Source organism: Ursus maritimus, unplaced genomic scaffold (genome assembly GCF_017311325.1).
Source record: "Ursus maritimus isolate PB19 unplaced genomic scaffold, ASM1731132v1 scaffold_8, whole genome shotgun sequence".
Classification (NCBI taxonomy): Eukaryota; Metazoa; Chordata; class Mammalia; order Carnivora; family Ursidae; genus Ursus; species Ursus maritimus.
This window is the reverse complement of record NW_024426996.1, coordinates 28,916,860-28,941,032: the sequence shown is the minus strand read 5'-3', so window position 1 is coordinate 28,941,032 and position 24,173 is coordinate 28,916,860. Positions and strand designations below refer to the sequence as shown.

At 37.8% G+C, this 24,173-nt stretch overlaps 1 protein-coding gene across 3 annotated transcripts; it reads right to left on the bottom strand.

Annotated features, from left to right (window-relative positions):
* Positions 1-3,317: 3,317 nt before the first annotated feature.
* On the bottom strand, positions 3,318-23,261 carry LOC103679183 (UDP-glucuronosyltransferase 2B31). 3 transcript variants are annotated; one of them, XM_040625491.1, is made up of 6 exons: positions 22,538-23,261; positions 19,412-19,560; positions 17,774-17,905; positions 15,829-15,916; positions 7,798-8,017; positions 3,318-3,974 (listed from the first exon to the last, which is right to left on the bottom strand). In XM_040625491.1, exons 1-6 carry the CDS (start codon positions 23,259-23,261, stop codon positions 3,695-3,697), a joined length of 1,593 nt encoding a protein of 530 aa, XP_040481425.1. In that variant the 3' UTR covers positions 3,318-3,694. The 3 variants fall into 3 exon arrangements, with proteins under 3 accessions (XP_040481425.1, XP_040481428.1, XP_040481426.1); XM_040625494.1 differs by having other exon boundaries at positions 22,790-23,261; XM_040625492.1 differs by lacking the exon at positions 17,774-17,905.
* Positions 23,262-24,173: the final 912 nt, after the last annotated feature.

The following is a 24,173-nucleotide window of genomic DNA, read 5'->3' as shown; positions in this document are numbered from 1 at the left end:
TGCCTTTCATTGGAGGTGTGTTTCCTGATAGATATTTCGGTACTTCAGGGAACATACTGTACATAAATATGTGCGTGTGTATTTCTACATGACTGATTCCTCGATGTAGAATTGCAAGGTTAAACAGTATGTTTACATTTTATTTGAAAGCATCATTCTGCATTATCCATCATACAAATTGTTTTCTCAGATTCTTTTTTCCTTTTTTGGCAGAAGGCGATTTCTTTAATTTGATAGAGTGTTCAGGTATAGTAAGGCAATAACATGCAATATTGGTGAAACAGTCAAGTTTTTCACTGAGATTGGGAAGAAGATAAGAATGATCACTATTTCACTTCAATTCGATATTGTATTTGGGGTTCTGGCCATAAAGTATAGCCAAAAACCCCAACGGATTGAGTAGGAAAAATCGGGCAGTGGGAGGGCAGAAGGGTAGGACTTGGACTCGAAGATTCCAAACCAATCCAAACCACAGTTGAAAGTTTAGAAAATGTTATAGGTGTACAACATAAGGTGGCCCCGGAAGCTAATTTTAGGGGTACAAAATCAGCCATTTATAAGAGAAACTGACAGAATATAAAGGTAACAATGTCCTTATCTTGCTGAACTGTAATTCTCTCACTTTGGCATTAATTCATAATATTTACTGGAATGACCAACTCCCAGATAATTAAAACAATTTTAATTATTTAAAACACTTACTTCTGTAGGATATATTCTACCACTCGAAGTAGAAACAGAAGCCAAAGAATGCCTTACTGGACAACAAGCTCACCTTAGGTGTAACTGATCCAGGGCTCCAGCGCCACAGACTGCTTCACAGTGCCACCAGTCAGTCACAGTGCGCTGCTCCCTGCCAGCTGCATAGTGGGACTGCGGCTTCGCAGCTCAATACAGCAGACGTGTCCTCTGAAGGCATCAACGAGGAACAGGCTGCCACGTTAAGAGAGGCCCAGGCCTGCAGTGATCCCCCAACCCTTGCAGAGCTTGCGGACAGCCGAGGACCCCAGCATGACTCCAAGTCCCCAGACATGGATCAGCACGGTTGATCACCGTCTTTGCTGGAGTGGTTGGGGGGATACGAAGCAGAGGCAAGGCCCACTGAAGGAGTGGTGGGCTGCGATGTGACCCTCTAAGCGCAGGGCAGCGGCCCACGGCAGACGCCACGTGGCCAGCACACAGGAGACGTACACCAGGTAGCGAATGTGCGGGTCCTCTGTGCAATGGGCCTCACGTCCCAGGCGCGGACTAGCTCTAGCGCCGACCTGGCGGAAGCAGCCCGTGCAGGGCGTGTACCGTTGGCCGAACGAGGTGGCCCAGCCAGGCTGGGGCTGTGCAGACTGGCTTGGCCGTGGGGTGCCAGCCCTGCGGCACTTGGCGGCCCAGGTGGTTCATGCCTACTGCGTCGTAGTCCACAGGGTCCAGGGGGCCTGGGCTGGGCTGCCGAGGCCCGGAATCGGGTCAGGGGCGGCTAAGCGCACGGCCGCCCGCAAGGAGCCCGGAGGCGTCTCCAGGTGCCGCTGCTGGGCACGCCCGGCTGAGACAGCGCTCCCGCGGGCCTTGGGGCCCACAATCTCCTCCGCACCGGGCGTCCTTCTGGGCCGCAAGCACCCGTCGTCAGACCCCCGCCACCAGCCTCTGCTTCAGAGAGGCCAGATGCTCCTCCTGACGGGCCACTTGGGCCTACGAGGCGAGTACTTCCTCCTGGTAGCCATGGCGGCCTCTTCCCTCTCAGATTCTTCTGTTTGAGGTCTCTTCTGTGGGAAACAACTTCTTGACTCAATTTACATTTTCCTGAGAATTCGTACCTTTTACTGCTTTTCTTATGTTATTGGCCATTTTTACTTCTGTGAATTGCCCGTTCGTATCCTCCATTTAGTTTCCTCTATTGTTTTTTTGTTTCTCATTTGTCATATTTCTGGCTCTGCAGTGATTCCCTACCTTTATCTGTTACGTGTGTTACAGGATCGATTTGAGGAAAATTAATTAAGCCTACGTGCATGGTTTAACAATATTTTATCTACTGCGGCACTATAGTGTGTTTCGTTAAAAATGTGTCAATTATCTAGAAGAGTCGTGTGGAAAATTTGGTGATAAACTTTTCTGAGAATTCCTCCGCGCATCCAAGTTTTAACTTGTTTTGCAAACAAATTCAAGCCTAAGGCTGGAGAATGTTGTGAGACTTCAGTGATCGTCTTGTTGACCAATAAAGACAGGTGTTTTTCTCTCATCTGAACGACTTGGATCATAAAGGGATTCCCTGATATGTAGGTTTCAGGAGGGCCTTGAGAATGCTTGTAGTTTGATTCCCCTATTTCCATAAAATTTACATATTTTTGTTTTCTTTGCATTGTTATTAATTATGGTCAGTCATCCTGTACCTAGGTTTCAGGAAATGATTGTATTCTTTTTTTTCATGCTAAAGGATTTAAGGTTTCCTTATTATGTTAATGGAAAGGATGGAACAGCAAGCTGACTGCTCTTGGAAGAGAAAGAATGAGGCATGCTCAACTAAGCATGGTTCTAGGGAATGATAATTACTTCAATTGCTTTCAACAAAGACGTGGAATTGCTCACCATATCTGTAATAGCTAAGAGATGATGTGCCTGGTTTCGAAAGAAGTAGGCATATATATGTACACACACAAGAGGAGAGAGTGAAAGTTCAGTGAGTTCTTTAGGGGGCATGTTCTATATTGTTCAACCTGCAAGTGAGACTTTATATCCATTCTAAAAGGGTAAAATGAGTGTGAAAGCCCGCAGGTGAATCTTTTTAAAGGACTGTGAGGTAAAGAGAATAAGCTAATGAAGGAAATCTGTCATAAATAGCTCGGAGTTTTTAAAAGATTTTATTAATTGATTTTAGAGAGAGAGCATGCCCATGAGCAGGGGGAGGAGCAGAAGGGGAGGGGAGGGAGAGGGAGATAACTTCCAGCAGATTCTATGCTGAGCCCAGAGCCCAACTCAGGGCTCCATCCCACAGCCCTGAGATCATGACCTTTGCTGAAACCAAGAGTCAGAGCTTAGGCACCTGAGCCACCCAGGTGCCCCAATAGCTCAGTTTTATCATAGGAAACAGATAGCTGTTATATTTCTAAATTCACATACATTCCGCGGGAAAGTGACAAGTGGATGAAGGCCAACAACTTGCCATGTCCTTAGATAAGGAGTGAGGCTGAGGCTGGATCTTACTGTGGAGAATTAGTGGTCTCCCAAAACAAAATGGATGGGTAAATCATTTTATACAATTTCAACTATGTGTAGTTTCGCTAGCACAGCACAAAACTACAAAATTCTGCACCAAAATTAAGTTAAAATATATTTGCACAATAATAGTGATATTGTGACTAGCCTTCTTAATGTTCTTGTGTCCATGCCCAATGTTTGAAACACAGTTAAGCTCAATAATTTTTGGAGGGGGATGACTTTTGATTTGGAATAATAAGTTTCAATAAATACACATACGGTTTCCTTTTCATTTTATTTAATTATTGCCAGTTTTTCTGTTGGCATGACATATTTCTAACTCTCAAACAGGCAGTAAACCCTTGAGAGCAGAGTTTGATCTGAGAAGCTAAGTTGTGAAAAGTCATTTTGTCAGAGGAGGAAGGGAACCTTACGTCACAACTTCTTGCTGGAATAAACTGGAGGAGTCCCATCTCTGAGGCATACCTGCTTGAGGCCCCAGATACAACTACTCCTTTTTTTCCTTCTTCCCTCTTTTTGCACACTTCCGGTAACAAAAGAGACAACATTGGGTGGTGACAAATACAGCAGTTGCCACACAGGCCAGCAGGAACCCAATCACATCCAAAGAGTGGTACTGGAACCAGGTGAGGTCATGGGAGGCTGGCCTGAGGTGTTTGGCTCCTTTGTGGCGCATGACAAACTTGATCCAGAAGACTGCTCGATCCAAGGGCTTTATAGGCTGATCGTGGTGGATTCTTGATAATGTCATGGCATTCTCTTTGTATCTAAAGGAGAAACATAAAGACAGTGACATTGAAAGGAAGCTAGTTTGCCTAATCCTGTGATTCCCATGAAAGGTTTTTGAAAAGTGTCATACAAATGATTCAAGATAAATGTCATAGAATTATAGAAGTGCTATGTTTTTTGTTTCGGTCCTCTTAGGAGATTTGGCTTTTAAATTGGAAGTTTCCCATCAATGAATATTTTAAAAAGTGAAAGTGGAAGTTAAGTTAGGATAGTTTAATCTTTTCTAACAGAGAAAATGATATGGGCCATTGTGACAGCTCTAAATGAGATGGTGGGAGTGCAACTACAGAATGATCCTCATGAAGCGGTAAAGGGAATTGTGTCATGGTGAGTAAAATGCCACCTCACTGGTCCCTTGTCTTCACTCCTCTACCCTCTACTCTTTATTTTCCATCATGTAGCCACTGTGACTTTTGAAACAGATATCAGATCATGACGCTTCCCTGCTCAAAATTTCCATCTGGCTTCTCATTACGTTTAGAATAAAATCCAACTATGCATTGTGGACTATAGGATCTTACAGATACAGACCCCTGGCAACCTCTTCTCCTGTCACTTTGTCCCGTGTACACTGTTGTAGGCACAGAGACCTGCTAGCAGTTCCCTGAATTTGCCATACGGGTCCTCACCTCAGCACCTTTGTACTTTCTGTCCCTTCTGTCTCTCTGCTGGACACTCTTCCCTGCAACTCTCCAAGGCTGCTTCTACCTCTTGATGGATGTCCCAGCTCAGAAAGTCTTCTGGGCCACACTATCAAAGCATCGTCAGACATTTGTTCTGTGCGTGTGTGTGTGTGTGTGTGTGTGTGTGTTGCTATTTGAAACCTAGAATTTGAAAACATGTTATATTTTCCATATAACATTTATTACGTATGAAAAATTCACGTAATCTTAACTGAATAGCTCATAAATTCAAAATTAGCTAGAATATTATTGTGAAGTGGATGTAATAATATACCTACTACTAAGATATTTATATAGAGTATCACAAGCTACCCGGAAACACCCCATGTTTCCCGACCCTTTTAGTCATCATAGATTAGCTTTTATTATTTATATATTGGAATAATAAGGTAGCACTCATTTCCTTTTGTCTTTTGTGTCACAGTTGTTGGTTAATGCTATCACTGTATAGTATTCCATTGTTTGGCAATACCACAGATTATTTCTTCATTTAACAAGCAGTGGACATTTGTGTTAACAATTTTTTGGCCATTACCACTAATGCTGTCATAAAAATCTTGTGTATTTCTTTTGATTTACATATTTATACAGTTTTGTTTGTATATATTATAGAAGTGGAATTGCTGAGAAGAAGGAGTATTTATGATTATGATTTCATTATTGACTGAATTATGTAGAAGTATATTGCTTAATTTCCAAAATTTAGAGATGTTTCAGTTATCTTTCTTTTTGACAATTTCTAAGTGAATTCCAGTAGGCTGGACAATATACTCTTGACAATTTATATTTTTCATATTTACTCTTGGTTTCTGGCCCAGCGTAGGGTTAATTCCAGTATCTATTCCATTCCTGAAAAATGTGTATTCTCTGTTGTTTTATATAGAATGATGTATATGTATGTCAGGCAGGTTATATTTTTAAATTGTGTCCTTCAGAACATTTAGGTGTTTCTTTCTTTCTTTCTTTCTTTCTTTCTTTCTTTCTTTCTTTCTTTCTTTTTCTTCCTTCCTTTCCTTTCCTTTCCTTTCCTTTCCTTTCCTTTCCTCCTCACTCCCTCCCTCCTTTCCTTCATTCCTTTCTTTCTCTCTGTCTGTCTTCTTTTTCCGTTACTGAGAAAGTTGTTTAAAAACAATGTTATGACTATAGATTTGGGTGTGTTTGTTCCTTTGTCCTCTTCTGCTGCATTTTGATGTTTTAATAGTAGGTGTCACCAATTAGTAATTTGTATTGTTTTGAAAGGTCAATCTATTTATCATTATGAAAGACGTATCTTTATTTTTGGTAGTGATTCTGGACTGCTGTGTCTGATATTAGCACAGGTACAACATCTTTCTAAATGGTTACTGCTAAAATAGATCCTTTCCTACCTTTGTACTGACTCTCTTCTTGTACACTTCTATGTGAACATGTCTCATGAACAGTATGTAGTTTCTAAAATGCATTCTGACAATCTTTGTCTTTAAATTAGTCTGTTTAGCTTCAATGGAAGTAGTGGCATAGTTGTATTTTCATCTACTGTCTTACTCTATTTTCTTTGCTATTTGTACAACCTGCCATATATTTCTTTTTCTTTCGTGACTATTTTAAGTATTTTTATTATTTGATTGTTCTACTATTTTCTTCTCTGTAATACTTTTTTTGGTATTTCTTCGATGATCCCCTCGTACTGTAATGTTAATACTGATAGTAGTAATAGATACTGAATTCATGGGTGCTGTGCTAGGCACTACAAATTCCCTTGCGTTGTTTTCCTCTGTAATGTAGAAAACTTCACTATTTATCTTATCATATTTAAAAAGTTTTATCTTCAAAGGACAAAATCAAGAAAGAGAAAAATCAAAGAAAGAAAATATTTATAAATCATATATCTGATAATGTATTGTATCCATAACACATAACAAATTCTTTAATAAGGTGAGACAAATAATCAAATTTAAAAAGTATCAAAGAATTGGAATAGACATTTCCCTAAAGAGGCTATATGAATGGCAACTAGTATATGAAAAGATACTTAAGAACTTTGGCTGTAAGGGAAATGCAAATCAAGACCACAAGGAGAGACCACTTCACACCCACTAGGATGTCTGTAATAAAACAGATGATAACAAGTGTTGGTAATGATGTGGATAACTTGGATCTCCCATACTGGGCTGGTGGAAATGTAAAATGGTGCATCTCATTTGGACATCAATTTGGCAGTTCCTCACAGAGTTAACATATGACCAGCAATTCTACTCCTTGATGTCTACCCAAAAGAAAGGAAAAATTTTGTTCACACGATTACATGTGTAGCAATATGTATAATTCCTAAATGTGGAAAAAACCAAAAGGTTCATGAATTGATAAATGGATAAATAGATTGTATCATTTCCATATCATAGAATATTATTCAGCAATACAAAACTACCACATGAATGATATTCAAAAACATGCCAAGTGAAAGAAACTACACGCAAAAGACCATAAACTGTACGATTCCATTTGTATGAAATATCCAGGATACAGCAGTTTGTAGAGACAGAAAGTATATTAATGTTTACTGAAGGCAAGAGGAATGGGAAATGACTTCTAAGTCATATGTGATTCCTTTTTGGTCTAACGCAAATGTCCCAAACTTAGATTATAATGATGGTTTCATAATTCCGTAACATAATACATATATTTGATTTTTATACTTTAAATTTTGTGGTACATAAATTACATATTATAAATATATTAAAATAAGAATAAAAATTAATTTTTGAGCAAAAGGAGATTTATAGTTTTGGAAATTTTTGGTACTGAATTGAAACTTCTTTTACATAACCAAAAATTCTTCACTCTTTAATTCTATGGATTCTATCATATTTTAAAAAATGTGTTCTTATAATTACCTACATAACTTTTGCATTTATTCATGTAGAAAATTGTTGCAGTAATTGGTTCCCCATTAAATCAATGGGGTTAAAATGCAACTTTGAAATAAATATCTGGTTGAAAATAAAAGTAGATATAAGATCAGTTAAATCATATTAAAATTTTAAAATTAGCCTCTTAAATAGAGGATGAAGCTCATAGTCACCGTGGACAGAAGAACTTATCTATAAATACTATTAATGAAAAAAATTGTAATACTCACGAAGTGTCATTAATGACCATCCTCAAAGCATTGAGCAAATCTGTACTAGACATCGTGTGGAAATCCAGACTGACAGCTGCTCCCTTGGCCTTCATGTGAGCAATGTTATCAGGTTGATCCGCAAACAAAGGAATGCCCACCATGGGGATCCCGTGGTGGATCGCCTCATAGATGCCATTGGTTCCACCATGAGTTACGAAGGCTTTGGTTTTTGGATGACCTAGGATTGGATGAATCTCAGCATGTTATTAATTATAAGTCTTAGAACTAAAACGAGAGTTGGGCAACATAAGGCATATATATTTTTATACACGTGAAACAGCATCAAAATGGCTTTCAGATTTCAGAGCAAGAGGCACATAAATCTGCTGGAGAGGTAAATGAAGATTGGTGTGGTACTTGTAACTTGAAAAATGAATACAAGATGGCTGGACAGACAAATTGAAAGAGAACATTCTGGATAAAGAATAGCATGTTCAAAAAAAGAAAAAAGGAGGTGGCATATTAGAACATATTCTCTTACATGGTAAAGTCACCGAGTTTAACATGTAGGAGTGATGGTGGTGGTTCAAATCAGGGGAAGGAAAGACTGCACTTTATCATGAAGTGTGTGATGACTTCATGAACAAGATTGTGGTGTTTTCCTAGAGAACATGTAGAGTCGCTGGTAATTAAAGAGGGGCCGTTATTTTTCAGTGGCACTGAATACCCATGCAGAATGAGAAAGGATAGGAGTAGGTTGAGAGAATTAGGAGACAGAGTGATGATCCAGGTAATTGTTGAAAAATTATCGGGGGAGGCAAGATGGTGGAAGAGTAGGGGACCCCATTTCATCTTGTCCCTGAATTTAGCTAGAGAACTATCAAATGATTCTGAACACTTATGAATTCAACCACAGATGTAAGAAAAGAATTCCCTGAATTCTATAAATAGAAAAGTGACCACTTTTTGCAAGGTAGAAGGTGCAGAGAAAAAAATCTGAGGGTATATCCAGAAGATAAATGGCGGGGGAAGGGAGCCTCCCTAAGCCGGCTACTGAAAAGTAATGTAGTCCCAGAGTGCAAAATCAGAACCCTGCCTGAAAGGTGCTCAGGTGGTGAAGTGGGGCAGAATCCTAGGTGGGATCGCATGGTGTCAGGATCCCTGCCATCACAGAACGGGAGTTCCTGAGCCGGCAGTATTTCCAAGCATTGGAGCAGGGAAACTGCTTATGTTCAGTGAGACCGGGCAGGGACTCTCGCTCGGTTCACCATAAACTGCCAACGGCAGCATGATTGGGTGACCGCTCTCTCTGTGGCAGCCCTCCAAAGGGCAGAAACATGGTGACCCTCCACGTTTCCTCTGGACGGGCTGTGTAGGAGGGTGCAGGTCCATGTATGTGTATGTGGGTCCTGTAAAGGGCAGAAACGTGGTGACCCTCCACCTTCCCAGGGAGGATCAGTGTGGGCACACCCCGCGAGAGTCTGCAGAGTTTGGCACACACAGAGGTGAAGACTGCTTATCCCTGAGGGTTTACTGAAGAGAGGGGGCTACCATCTTTCAGTTCTAGAGCTGGAAATTGGGTTGCAGCCATTTTTATTTTCATCCTCTAAAGAGGCACAGAGGGCTTTCAGGGAACAAAAGCCACAGAGAACAATCAGAATCAGCTTATACTGATCCAGGCCCCCTGGCAAGGGGTGGTACAAATGTGCCTGGGCAAAGACACCTGAGAATCAGTGAAGCAGGCCCCTCGCCCAGAAGACCAGCTGAAACAACAGGGGAACACCAAGTTTGTGGAGCACACAGGACTACGAAACTCCAGAGCTAGGGGAAAATAGTACATAGAATTCGAGTTTTTTCTCAAGATTCATTTATCTTTCAGTTTTGAATTTTCCTTTTCTTTTTTCTTTTTTTCCTTTTCAAGTAGTTTCTAATTTTATTTTATTTTTTTAAGATTTTTATTTACTTATTTGAGAGAGAGAGATAGAACGAGCATGGGAAAGGAGCAGAGGGAGAGAGAGAGAAACAGACTGCCTGCAGAGGAAGTGGCCAAATGCAAGGTGGACCCTAGAACCTGGAGGTCATGACCTGAGGCAAAGGCAGTCACTTAACTCACTGAGCCACCCAGGCACCCCAATTGGTTTCTAATTTTAGCAACTCTTTTTTTTTTTTTTTAAAGATTTTATTTATTTATTCCAACTCTTTGTTTTTAAGTATTTTTTTTTTTAACTTTCATTTTTAAATTTATATTTTATAGATATATTCTTCGTTTTTGGCTTCCTTTCACTGTTTGAATTTTATTTGTGTATTTACATAAGTTTTGCTTTCTTTACAATTTTGGGATTTAGTGTCTTCTAACAAACTGACCAAAATACACCCAGAACCAAGTAGATCACCGTGGCTTGTCCACCTGGGAGATTGCAATCTCTCTCCCCCCTTTTTTTTCTGTTTCTTTTCTTTTTTTCATTTCTGATCTCTTTGCATTTGTCTAGTGTGTATTTTGTTTGGGTCATGGTTGATATTTTTTATTTTGTTATCTTATTCATCCATTTTTCTCTGGGCAAAATGACTACAAGGAGGAAATCACAACAAAAGAAAGAACCAGAGGTAATACTATCTGCCACAGATCTAATCAATATGGATATAAGTAAAATGTCAGAGCTGGAATTCAGAATAATGATTATAAAGTTACTAAGTGGGCTGGAAAAAAGCCTAAAACACACTAGAGAATCTCTTAGTGCAGAAATAAAATCTAATCAAGCCAAAATTAAAGATGCTTTAACTGAGGTGCAGTAAAAATGGATGCTCTTGGGGCACCTGGGTGGCGCAGTCGTTAAGCGTCTGCCTTCGGCTCAGGGCGTGATCCCAGCATTCTGGGATCGAGCCCCACGTCAGGCTCTTCCGCTGGGTGCCTGCTTCTTCCTCTCCCACTCCCCCTGCTTGTGTTCCATCTCTCGCTGGCTGTCTCTCTCTGTCAGATAAATAAATAAAATCTTTAAAAAAAAATGGATGCTCTTACAGCAGGGTAAATGAGGCAGAAGAGAGTCAATGATATAGAAGACAAGATGATGGAAAGGAAGGCAGCCAGAGAAAAGCAAGAAAAACAGCTAATGGACCATGAGGGGAGGCTTTGAGAAATCAGTGCTACCATAAAGCAAAACAATAATAGAATTATTGGGGTCTCAGAAGAAGAGAAAAAGAGGGCCATGAGGTATATTTGAGCAAATCATAGCTGAGAAGATGCCTAGTCTGGGGAAGGAAACAGGCATGCAAGTCCAGGAGGCACAGAGAACCCCCCTCAAAATCAATAAAAATAGGTCACCTCCTCAACATCTAAAAATGAAACTTGAAAATCTTGGCAAAAAAGAGAAAATCCTGAAAGCAGCTTGTGACAAAAATTCTGTAACCTACAAGGGTAGAAACATTATACTCACAGCAGACCAATCCACAGAGACCTGGCAAGCCAGAAAGAACTGACATGATACATTCAGGGTGCTAAATGAGAAAAATATGCAACCAAGAGTACTTTATCCCGCAAGGCTCTCACTCAAAATAGAAGGAGAGATAAAAAGCTTCCAGGACAAACAGAAACTAAAAGATTTTGTGATCACTAAACCAGCCCTGCAAGTACAATTAAAGGGAATCATTTAAGTGAAGAGAGAGTCCAAAAGTAACACAGACCAGAAAGGAACAGAGACAATCTACAGAAACGGTAACTTTACAGGTTAATACAATAGCACTAAACTCATACCTTTCAGTAGTTATTCTGAATGTAAATGGGCTAAAGCCCTAATCAAAGGACACAGGGTATCAGATTGCATAAAAAAGCAAGATCCAACAATATGCTGTCTGCAAGAGACACATTTTAGACCCAAAGGCACCTCCAGATTGAAAGTGAGGGGGTGGAAAACCATTTATCATGCTAATGGGCATCAGCTGGGGGTGGCAAACGTTATATCAGACAAATTCGATTTTAACCCAAAGACTGTCGTAAGGGATGAAAAGGGACGCTATATCATAATTAAAGGGTCTATCCAGTAAGAAGATGTAACAGTTAGAAATATTTATGCTTCTAACTTGGGAGCAGCCAATTTTATAAACAAATTAATAACCAAATTAAGGAAACACACTGATGATAACACAATGATAGTAGGGGACTTCAATACCCCACTCACTGCAATGGACAGATCATTGAAGCAGAAGAGTGCAAGGAAACAAGGGCATTAAATGACACACTGGAGCAGATGAATTTCACAGAGATATATAGAGCACTCCATCCTAAAGCAACAGAATACACATTCTTCTCGAGTGTATCTGGAACATTCTCCAGAATAGATCACATAGTCACAAATTGGGTTTCAACCCATACCAAAAGAATGGGATTATCCCCTGCATATTTTGAGACCATAATTTTTGAACTTGAACTCAATTACAAGAAGATATTTGGAAGGAACTCAAACACTTGGAAATAAAAGAACATCCTACTAGAGGATGACTGGGCCAACCAGGAAATTAAAGAGGAATTAAAAAATTTCAAGGAAACAAATGAAAATGAAAACACAACAGTTCAAAACCTTTGAGATGCAGCAAAGGCAGTCCTAAGAGGGAAGTACATAGCAATGCAAGAGTTCTTTAAAAAAAAATTAGAAAAGTCTCAAATACACGAGCTAACCTTACACCTAAAGGAACTGGAAAAAGAACAGCAAATAAAGTTTAAACCAAGCAGGAGAAGAAAAATAATAAAGATTAGAGCACAACTCAATGAAATAGATGCCATAAGAGTAGAGCAGATCAATGAAACTAAAAGCTTGTTCTTTCAAAGAATTAATTAGATTGATAAACACTTGCCAGACTTACCAAAAAGAAAACAGAAAGGACCCAAATTAATAAAATCACGAATAAAAGAGGAGAGATTATGACCAACACCAAGGAAATACAAATAATTTAAGAACATGTTATGAGCACATGTATGGCAACAAGTTAGGCAATCTGGAAGAAATGAATGTACTCCTGGAAACTTATAAACTACCTAAACTGAAACAGGAAGAAATAAAAAATCTGAACAGACCCATAGCCAGCAAGGAAATTGAAGTAGTAATCACAAACCTCCCTACATATAAGAGTCCAGGGCCAGATGGCTTCCCGAGAGAATCCTACCAAACATTTAAAGAAGAACTAATACCTATTCTTCTGAAGCTGTTCCAAAAAGTAGAAATGGAAGGAAAACTTCCAAATTCATTCTGTGAGGCCAGCATTACCTTGATCCCCAAACCAGAAAAAGACCCCACCAAAAGGAGAATTATAGACCAATATCCCTGATGAACATGGGTGCAAAATTCTCCCCAAGATACTAGTCAATAGGATCCAACAGTGCATTAAAAGGATTAATCACCAAGACCAAGTGGCATTTATTCCTGGGCTGTAAAGTTGGTTCAACATCCACAAATCAATCAATGTGATACATCACATTAATAAAAGAAAGGACAAGAACCATAAATGATCTTCTCAATTGATGCAGAAAAAGCATTTGAGAAAATACAGTATTTTTCTCAATTAAATCTCTCCACGGTGTAGGGATAGAGGGAACATACCACAATATCATAAAAGCCATCTATGAAAAGCCCACACTGAATATCATTCTCAATGGGGAAAAACTGAGAGCTTTTCTTCTAAGGTCAGATACATGATGGGGATGCTCCCTCTCATCATTTTTGTTCAATATAGTAATAGAAGTCCTAGTCTCCCCAATCAGACAATGAAAAGAAATAAAAGGCATTCAAATTGACAAAGAAGAAGTCAAACTCTCTCTCTTCAAAGTTGACATAATACTTTATGTGGAAAACTCGAAAGACTCCACCCCAAAATTGTTAGAACTCATACAGGAATTTAGCAACATGGCAGGATATAAAATCAATGCACAGTAATCAGTGAGAGACAGAATCAATGAGATAGAAGAAAGAGAAATTAAGGAGTCAATTCCATTTACAATTGTAGCAAGAACCATAAGATACCTAGGAATAAACCTAACCAAAGAGGTAAAGGATCTGTATTCTAAAAATTACAAAAGACTTATGAAAGTAATTGAGGAAGACACAATGAAATGGAAAAAAAATATTCCATGCTCATCGATTGGAATAATAAATGTAGGTAAAATGTCTATGGTACCCAGAGCAAACTACACATTCAGTGCAATCCTTATCAAAATAACATCAACATTTTTCATAGAACTTGAACAAATAATCCTAAAATTTGTATGGAACCAGAAAGGACCCCGAATAGCCAAAGGGATGTTGAAAAAGAAAACCAAAGCTGGGGGCATCATAATGCCAGACTTCAAGCTATACTGCAAAGCTGTAATCATCAAAACAGTGTGGTACTGGCACAAAAACAGATACATAGATCAGTGGAACAGAATAGAGAACACAGAAATGGACCCTCGACTCTATGATCAGCTAATCTTCCACAAAGCAGGAAAGAATATCCAATGCAAAAAGGACAGCCTCTTTCATAAATGGTGCTGGGAAAATTGGACAGCCACATGTAGAAGAATGAAACTGGACTATTTCCTTACACCATACACAACGATAAACTCAAAATGGATGAAAGGCCTAACTGTGAGATAGGAATCCATCAAAATCCTAGAGGAGAACAAAGGCAGCAACCTCTTCAACCTAGGCCACAGCAACTTCTTGCTAGACATGTCTCCAAAGGCAAGGGAAACAAAGCAAAAATGCCCTCTTGGTACTTCCTCCAGACCAAAGGATTCTGCACAGCAAAGGAAACAGTCAACAAAACTAAAAGGCAGCCTAGGGAATGGGAGAAGATATTTGCAAATGACATATCAGATAGAGGGCTAGTATCCAGATCTATAAAGAACTTATCAATCTCAACACCCCCCCCCAAAAAAACAAATAATTCAGTCAAGAAATGGGCAGAAGACATGAACAGACATTTCTCCAAAGAAGACATGCAAATGGCCAACAGACACATGATAAAATGCTCAACATCCCTTGACATCAGGGAAATACAAACGCAAACCACAATAAGATACCACCCCACACCAGTCAGAGTGGCTAAAATTAATAAGACAGGGAACAACAAATGTTGGCAAGGATGTGGAGAAAGGGGAACCCTCTTACACTGTTGGTGGGAATGCAAGCCGGTGCAGCCACTCTGGAAAAAAAGTTTGAGGATCCTCAACAAGTTGAAAATAGAGCTCCCCTATGACCTAGCAATTGCACTACTAAGTATTTATCCCAAAGATATAAATGTAGTGATCTGAAAGGGCACCTGCACTCCAATATTTATAGCAACAATGTCCACAATAGCCAAACTATGGAAAGAGTTAAGATATCCATGGACAGATGACTAGATAAAGAAGATGTGGTATATATATGCAATGGAATATTATTCAGCCATCAGAAAGGATGAATACTTCCCATTTACACTGACATGGATGGAACTGGAGGATATTATGCTGAATGCAAGAAGTCAATCAGAGAAAGACAATTATCATACGGTTTCACTCATATGTGGAACATAAGAAATAGCACAGAGGATCCCAGGGAAGGGAGAGAAAACAGATGGAAAGAAATCAGAGAGGGAGCCAAAGCACGAGAGACTCTAAATTATGGGGAACAAACTGAGGGTTGTGGAGGGGAGGTGGATGGGGGCTGGGGTAACTGGGTTGTGGGCATTAAGGAGGGCATGTGATTTGATAAGCATTGTTATATTGAATGCTCCATCTGAAACTGATGATGTACTACATGTTGGCTATTTGAATTTCATTTAAAAAATAAAAAAAAAAATTACTTTTGAGAAGAAATTACACCTAAAATAAAGATACTTTGATTCTGGCCATAAGGAATGTGACCGTGTATAATAACATGCTGTATCTTATCTTTTCCCCCTGAAGACTGCAAAATAAATGTAAGGGAAGTTAAGTTTTGTTTTTGAGTTTTTCAATGATAAATGTTCAATCAATTCGCCCCTTGGGAACTCTTATCATTTTGTTTAGAATTACTTTCAATTCAGTGTCTTCCAGATTCTTACCAAGAAGGTCATTCTGGGGGATCCATTTATACAGCTGAGTATTTGGCCCTAAGGTGTCTGGTTTCTTGCCATCAAATCTCCATAGAACCTGGTAAAGACAATACCTTATTTCATGAGTTGAACTTTGAAGTTCTAGCATGATAGAATTTTAAGGAAATTAAGAGATAATCTAGTTAGACCCCTTTAGCTGAGTGATGATGAGGACAAAATATATTAAAAATGAGGCTACTAAAACACTGGTATAATAAAATACCCACATTTTGTTACTTCTTTTTATATTCAATCAAGTATGAATTTACATAATCATGATGGAGATTATGTAATGTAATGTAATCACATGGAGATTAGACAAATGAGAGTATCAGTGACAAATTCAAGTATTTAAGAAATTTTTAGGCAGTTATTATAATTCTACCTCAAACCAGTGGGAAATTACTAAGATCTACACATGTGTTTTGTTTTATCTATTATAATTACTTTCATCTTCCAATGTAATATTAACCTATTTATTTCTTTTTATGTGTTACAGAAGGGAGTTCACTTATATCCACTTGTTCCATGAGTTATTTTATTAGAGTTTTACATCTTTTGATGTACAAAAAGCTAAATATGCAATCTGCTACTTGTGCAAAATACATAATTCTTATTAGCAATTTATTAATATAAATAATTTCATATTTACATGAATCCAGATTATTATTACTATTTCTTGGTTTGGAAGTTCCTTAAATGTTACAAAGAGCCTGTTGGCACTTCAGAAATAACAGTGTAGCTGTTGAAAAATATCCAAAACTGTGATGATGCACAATTTTATTTAACTGATTGTTAACACATCAATGATGGACTACGAAGCATTGACAACATGGATTAATATGCAATCTATACCGAAACAATTCATTCCCAGTACCAAAATAGATTGATTTTAGAATTCTCCAGCAATCCTCAAACTGGATAATAGTTTACTTTGGTTAACATATATTTGTTATGTGAATGTTCAAGTAACTTTGGATATTAAGCAAACATTAGCATAAGGAGAAACTATATCAGTAAACTAAAAAGTAGTTGACAAAAACCAAAATACTGTAGGTGTTATGTATATATTGAAAATATTTTACTTCTCTGTTTCATGTAGAAAGAGGCATCTAAAACTTTCCCATGCTAGGCTTGTTTCTGGTTGACTCGTTAATATATTTCCATTTCCTTCCTTAATCAGGAAGAGTTATTATTCTGATAAGTTAAAGTCCTTTTGGAACCACATATTACTAAGCACAGCGTCAACTTGAGGGATGGACCCATCTCCCCCCTTTTCATTTATCTTACTCTTTTACTCTTAATAGGGCCCACTCCACCAGTCATGTCAGTTTTTCTCTTTCTCTAAATCATTTAGGCTGGATGAACACCTAGCCATAGCTTGGTGAGCCCTGACCATCCTTTCTCTGAACAGCATTCTGAATAGAGTTATCTCCAAAATTTAGGGGAAGGAAAAGGACCCTGGAGTATCCGGCAGGTGTAAACTGTGTGGTGATTTTCAGACTTTTATCGGTTCCTACTGAACACAACTTGAAATTTAGCTCCTTTCTGAGAACATCTATGAGATATTCAGTGCCCTTGGAAATCCTGTAAGGAAAAGAAGTGAATGACAGGACAGAATTTGGTGATTTCTGTATCTGTCCATGATACATTATAATAGCAAACTTTACCCTCACCCTGCTAAATATATACCTACTAAATATATTTCTTTCTGATCTCAATGTTAATGCCAAAGTTATCGTCAAAACACCTTCTGTACGACTTTAGCATTTGGCATGTATATTTTGCTTATGTCTGAGATCAATTAGAACTATCATAATGGTTTCCGTGTCATGAAGGAAAGGGTAATTAGATCCTTTACACAGTTTAATAGACTCATTAAGTAGTTGTATAGGACTAAGTTACTTTATGTAACCTTTTGTGGAATCTGGGCAAGGGCTGATGCAATCGTATTGGCTCTTTCCTCTGGCATGGTTTTGATCATCGACCCTAGAGTAAACACCACAATACCGTTTTCTCCAGAGCTCTGGACAAACTCTTCCATTTCCTGTGAAGAAAGAATTTACTCCATCACAACAGAGGAACAGCACAGCAAACACTATGAAAAGAATTTCTACAGGGGTGCCTGGGTGGCCCAGTCAGGTAAGCGTCTGACTCTTGATTTCATCTCAGGTCAGGGTTGTGAGATTGAGCCCTGTGTCTGGCTCTACACTCAACAGGGAATCTGCTGGGTATTCCCTCTCCCTCTGCTCCTCTCCTCCCAGCCCCCCTGCTGTCTCTCAAATAAATAAAGAAATCTTAAAAAAAAAAAAAAGAATTTCTACAAACAGCTAAAGATAGATACCAAATATTATCAAGAGTTATTAGAGTAATGCCTAGTTTTATCTTTAAATTGTGATAAAATACACAAAAAATTTACCATTTAAATATTCCTGAGTATGCAGTTCCATAATGTGTATATTTACACTGTTGGTAACCAATCACCAGAAATTTTTCATCTCGCTAAACTGGAGCTCTGTACCCATTATATAACAATTCCCCATTCCCTCCTTCACCATCTTTAGTGACCATCATTATATTTTGTATTTCTATGAATTTGACTAACCTGCATACCTCATATCAGTGGAATCATTCAGTATTTGTCTTTTTGTGATTGCCCCCTTTCACTTTGCATAGTCTCTTGAAACATTTCCACGTCAGAGTATGTGTTAGAACTTTCTTCTATTTTATGACTAATATTCCATTGTGCCTAAAAACATTTTGTTTATGTATTTATCTGTTGATGGACATTTGAGTTATACTGAACAGAACTTTTGCTAGTTTTTCCTCAGGATTTAGACCTTGAGAAAGTTACCATATATAACTACATATTTGTAATTAATATTGATATTAGGTTAACCATCAAGTAAGATCTTAGTTTCATCTTATTACCAATAAGAAGGCAGACAAACAAAATGTTGAAGAGACCATAAAATCATTCAGTAAAAGATGATTGTTTTTCAATTATGTCTTAAAGGTATCAATTTAAAACATATTACATTATTGTTTTCTTTCATGAAGAATATCATCTCATACACTAACAGAATTTTTTGCAATTTTATTTTATTTTTTTATTTTTTTGCAATTTAATACTATGGATGTTTTTCAGATATTAGTGGTTGAAATTATTTGGTCCTTATTAAGTATGCAGAATTTATGGTCCTTATTATATACACGGGATAGTTTTCTTTGTGCTCATTTTGTCAGTCAGCTATAAGGTTGAGAACCCTGTTCTCCCAATGTTCCTTACTGAGATTTTGTCCGGCTTTTGTGTCTGGCAGAAAACACATGTTCTTATAGGCCAAGTAAACACTTTAATGTTGATATCTAAGATATCAAACCTTGGGATCTCAAATGAGGAATGGTGTAAATGTTGGAGTGACAGCAAGTAAACATTGGATTTGCCTGCAGATATCGTTGGGACACACAAACATTGTTGAGGAATGGTCTTTTTAAGCTAGAATACTAGTGAAATGCCTCAGAGCAAATAAAACAAGAAACAGGAATCAGTTACCTTAGGCAGGGGTTTGGCAGGTTTGCAGTGGAGTCCTCCAACAAATTCAAAATTGGGTAGGAGTGGGCGAGGAAATTCAAAATCCCAGTAGGTTCGAATGAGCCATATTTGAGCCTTCCCCATTAACTCAGATAATGTAGTGGGTCTTCCTGAAGGGATAAAACCAAACGTCACATCCATAAGAGAAAGGATAAAAACCATATGATCACTTCCATATATGCAGAAAAAGCATTTGACAAAGTACACATCCATTCATGATAAAAAGTCTCAACAAAGTTGGTTTAGAGGGAACATACCTCAACAAAATAAGGACCTCATACAGAAAACCCATAGTGCACATCCTACTCAATGGGGAACAGCTGAGAGCTTTTGCCCTAAGGTCAAGAGCAAGACAAGGATATCCACTCTTACCACTTTTATTCCAAATAATATTGGAAGTCCTGGCTATAGCAATGAGACAACAAAAAGAAATAAAAGCTATCCAAATTGGTAAGAAAGAAGCAATACTTTCACTATTTGCAGATGTCATGATCCTATATGTAGAAAACCCTAAAGACTTACCAAAAAACTACTAGAACTCTTAAGTTAATTCATTAAAGTCACAGGATGCAAAATCGATGTACAGAAATCTGTTACATTTCTATATAATTATAATGATGCAGAAGAAAGAGAAATTAAGAAAACAATCCCATTTATAATTGCACCAAAAATAATAAAGTACCTAGGAATAAACTTAACCAAAGAGGTGATGGACCTATACTCTGAAAATTATAAAACATTGATGAAAGAAATGGAAGAGGATACAAAGCAATGGAAAGGCATTCTCTGCACATGGATTAGAAGAACAAATATTGAACTGTATATACTACCCAAAGCAATCTATACATTTAATGCAATAAAATTTGTATAGACCACAAAAGACCCCAAATAGCTAAAGCAATCTTGAGAAGAAAAAAAATGGGAGCTATCACAATTCTAGACTTGAAGTTATACTACAAAGCTTTAGTCATCAAGACAGTATGGTACGGCCCAAAAACAGACACACAGAGCAATGCAACAGCATAGAAAATCCAGTTATATGGTCAATTAATCTTTGACAAAGGAAGAATTAATATCCAATGGAAAAAAGATAGTATCTTCAATGAATGGTGTTGGGAAAATTGGACAGCTACATGCAAAAGTTGAAACTGGACTACTTTCTTACACCATACAGAAAAATAAATTCAGAATGGATTAAAAAATGAAATGTGAAACCTGATATCATAAAAATCCTTGAAGAGAACACATACAGTAATATCTCTGACATCAGCCATAGGAACATTTTTCTATATATATCTTCTTTATGGGAGGGAAATAAAAGCAAAAATAAACTATTGGGACTACATCAAAGTTAAAAAAAAAAAAAAGAAAGAAAAACAACCAAACCTCTGCATAATGAAGGAAACTATCAATAAAACCAAAAGACAGTGTACTAAATGGGAGAAGGTATTTGCAAATGACATTTGAGAAAAGGTTAGTATCCAAAATATATAAGAAACTTACACAACTCAATCCTCCGAAACCAAATAATCCAATTAAAAAAAAAGGAGAGAAGATAGGAACAGACATTTCTCCCACGAAGGCCTACAGATGGCCAACAGACACAGGAAAAGATGCTCAACATGACTCATCGTCAGGGAAATGCAAATCAAAACTACCATGAGATATCACCTCGCATCTTTCAGAATGGCTAAAATCAAAGCCACAAGAAACAAGTGTGGAGGTTTCTCAAAAAGTGAAAAATAGAAGTACCCTATGATTCAGCAGTTGCACTACTAGGTATCTACCGAAAGCATACAAAAATATTTGTTCAAAGGGATGCATGTACCCCAATGTTTATAGCAGCATTATCTACAATAGCAAAATTATGGAAACAGCCTAAGTGTCCATGAACTGATGAATGGCTAAAAATGAAGTGCTATATTTATACCATGAACATTACTCAGCCATAAAAAAGATTGAGATCTTTGGGCACCTGGGTGGCTCAGTTGTTTAAGCATCCAACTCTTGGTTTTGGCTCAGGTCACAATTTAGTGGTAATGGGATGGAGCCCCCAGTGGGGTTCTGCGCTCAGTGTGGAGTATGATTCAGATTCTCTCTCCCTCTCTCTCTCATTCACTTTCCCTCTCTCTCTCTCATACATAAAGAAATAAAATCTTTAAGAAAATGAAATCTTGCAATTTGCAAGGAGCTAGAGGGTATTATGGTAAGTAAAATTAGTCAGAGAAAGACAAATACCATATTATTTCACTCATATGTGGAATTTAAAAAACGAAACAAATAGGACTCTGGGATCATGACCTAAGCTGAAGGCAGAAGCTTAACCAACTGAGCCACGCAGGCGCCCCTCTCCTTTTTTTAAAAATGCAAAAAGTACAGTAAAATGGATATGTGGGAAATAGGCACAGCAGAGGATTTTTAAAGCAGCGGAATTACTCTGATATAATAGTGGTGTTTTCGTATCATTCTAAATTTGTTAAAACCTATAGAATGTAAAACACCAAGAGTGAACTCTAATGTAAACTATGGACTTTGGATGATAATAATGTGTCAATGTAGGTTCATCAGTTGTAACAAATGTACCACTCTGGTGGGGGATGTTCGTAATGGGGGACGTTATGCACGTGTGTGGGCAAGGGTTATGTAGGAAATCTTGACTCAATATGCTGTGACTTAAAATTATTCTAAAAATAAAACACATCAAAAGTAATATTTTCACCCTGTATTTAATAAATAACAAAGGAAGGTTAAAACACTTTATCCAGAAAAAAGTTAAAAAAATTTTTTTTAAAGTATTACAAAGAAACACACAAAGAATAGATATGTAGTTGCTTCAAGAAATTCTCAGCGCTTTAATTTGTGGTTATTGACTACGTGGAGTGTAAGGTACTAAATAACGGACCACAGGGTTCTAACTGGCCCTGTCATATAAGTCTTTCCATAATATTTGTGAGATTCAGAGATCATTTTATATTTCATCATTTCACTTATAAAAGACAAATTCCTCTGACTTTGTATTTATACAAACTCACCTTCCAAGGCACTAAGAATTACAACCTCATGCTACCAATTAAAAACATGACTTACCTAGTACTTCGCTGTAAAACCGATCCCAACTCTTCTCATTAAATGCTTGGAACCAAAAGTCAAAATAAAGCACATATATCATATTTTTTACTCTCTCCATGAATGTCATTTGATCACTTAATTCTGACAAAATAACAGGCACGTAGGATGGAGGGAATGGAAGTCCTCCACTATGCTTTTCCAGTGCATAGCCAGGAGAGAAGCGGAGACTGTACACTAAAGGTATTTTAAGTAGCTCCGCCAGCAGCTCGCCACAGGGTCCAATAGTATCTGCAAGAACGACATCAAACCTTGATTCTTGTAGTTTTGTCATGAGTTTCCTGTTCAAAACTACATCTTTACAGAACTTTTGAATACAGTCAGAATATTCCCAGAAGATTTCTTGCATTTGTGAAAAATATGCCCAAAACGTATCTCTTGGTATATTATAAATCAATATGTCGAGCATTTTTCTGAAAAAATCCTCGAAATCATTTCCAAGTAAATGTGCAGGATAAACCTCATATTTAATAGCAGATGATTTGCTCGGATCAACAAGAATGGAAGCTGAAGATGTCAGAACCGTCACTTCGTGGCCTCTCTGGACAAGTTCATCCAGGATTGTCTTTATATTGATCCAGTGGCTGTATTCTGTGGGCCACACCAGCACCTTTCCACAACTCCCAGAGCTGAAGTAACAGCTCAGCTGTAGCAGCAGCAGAACTGAAATCCATTTCATAGACATCCTGGTGGAATGCAGTGCTTCTTTTCAAATTTCTGTTTCCATCTCCCATTGCTTGTACTTATCTCCAAGGAGAAATCAATCAGTAAGTTAAAGTGTAACTCTTACATTTCAAAGTAAACACAGTATATGAGCAGTCAGAGCATTGGGATGTCAAGTGGAAAAAGCCAAAGGCAGATGATTTCATTTGTATTCAAATGTGTTTAATATTTGTTTGATGCTTATAAGTTCTATCATCTTAGCTAAGAGCCAATGACCTAGCATGTGCAAGTCACATGTCTTATGTAATATATTTTGGAAGGGTGTCAGGGACAGTGGCGAGAGGTCACTGTCTGTAGTGTGCTTGACACAGAATTAAAGTTATTATACAGGTGAATTATATTTCTAGGATATGATGATTTAAGAGATTGTGTTTTGTTTTGTTCATAAAAAGTGGTTGACATGTAATTCACATGCTATACAAATGTCAGATTTAAAGTGTATAATTCAGTGGTTCCTAGTATATTCCCAGAATTGTGCAACCACATTGATGATCAATTTTAGAGCACTTTTATCACCCCAGATGGAAACCTTTGCCCTCTAATGAAACTGCATTTTCTGCATCTGTCAGCCCTAGTCACCATTTTATCTACTTTTTCATATATATTTTCCGTTCTGAGCATTTCATATAAATGAAATTATACATCATGTTGTCTTTTGTGACTGGCTCCTTTGATTAGCATAATGTTTTATGTTAAAACTGTGTTTTCAGACTTTATTGAGATATCACTGATATAACAGGTTTAAGGTGTACAACATGATGACCTGATTCACGTCTATGCTGTGAAATGTTTACACCACAAGATTAGTTAACACATCCATCACCATATATATATATATTGTAGTGAGGACTTTTTAAAATCTTTTTTTATTACT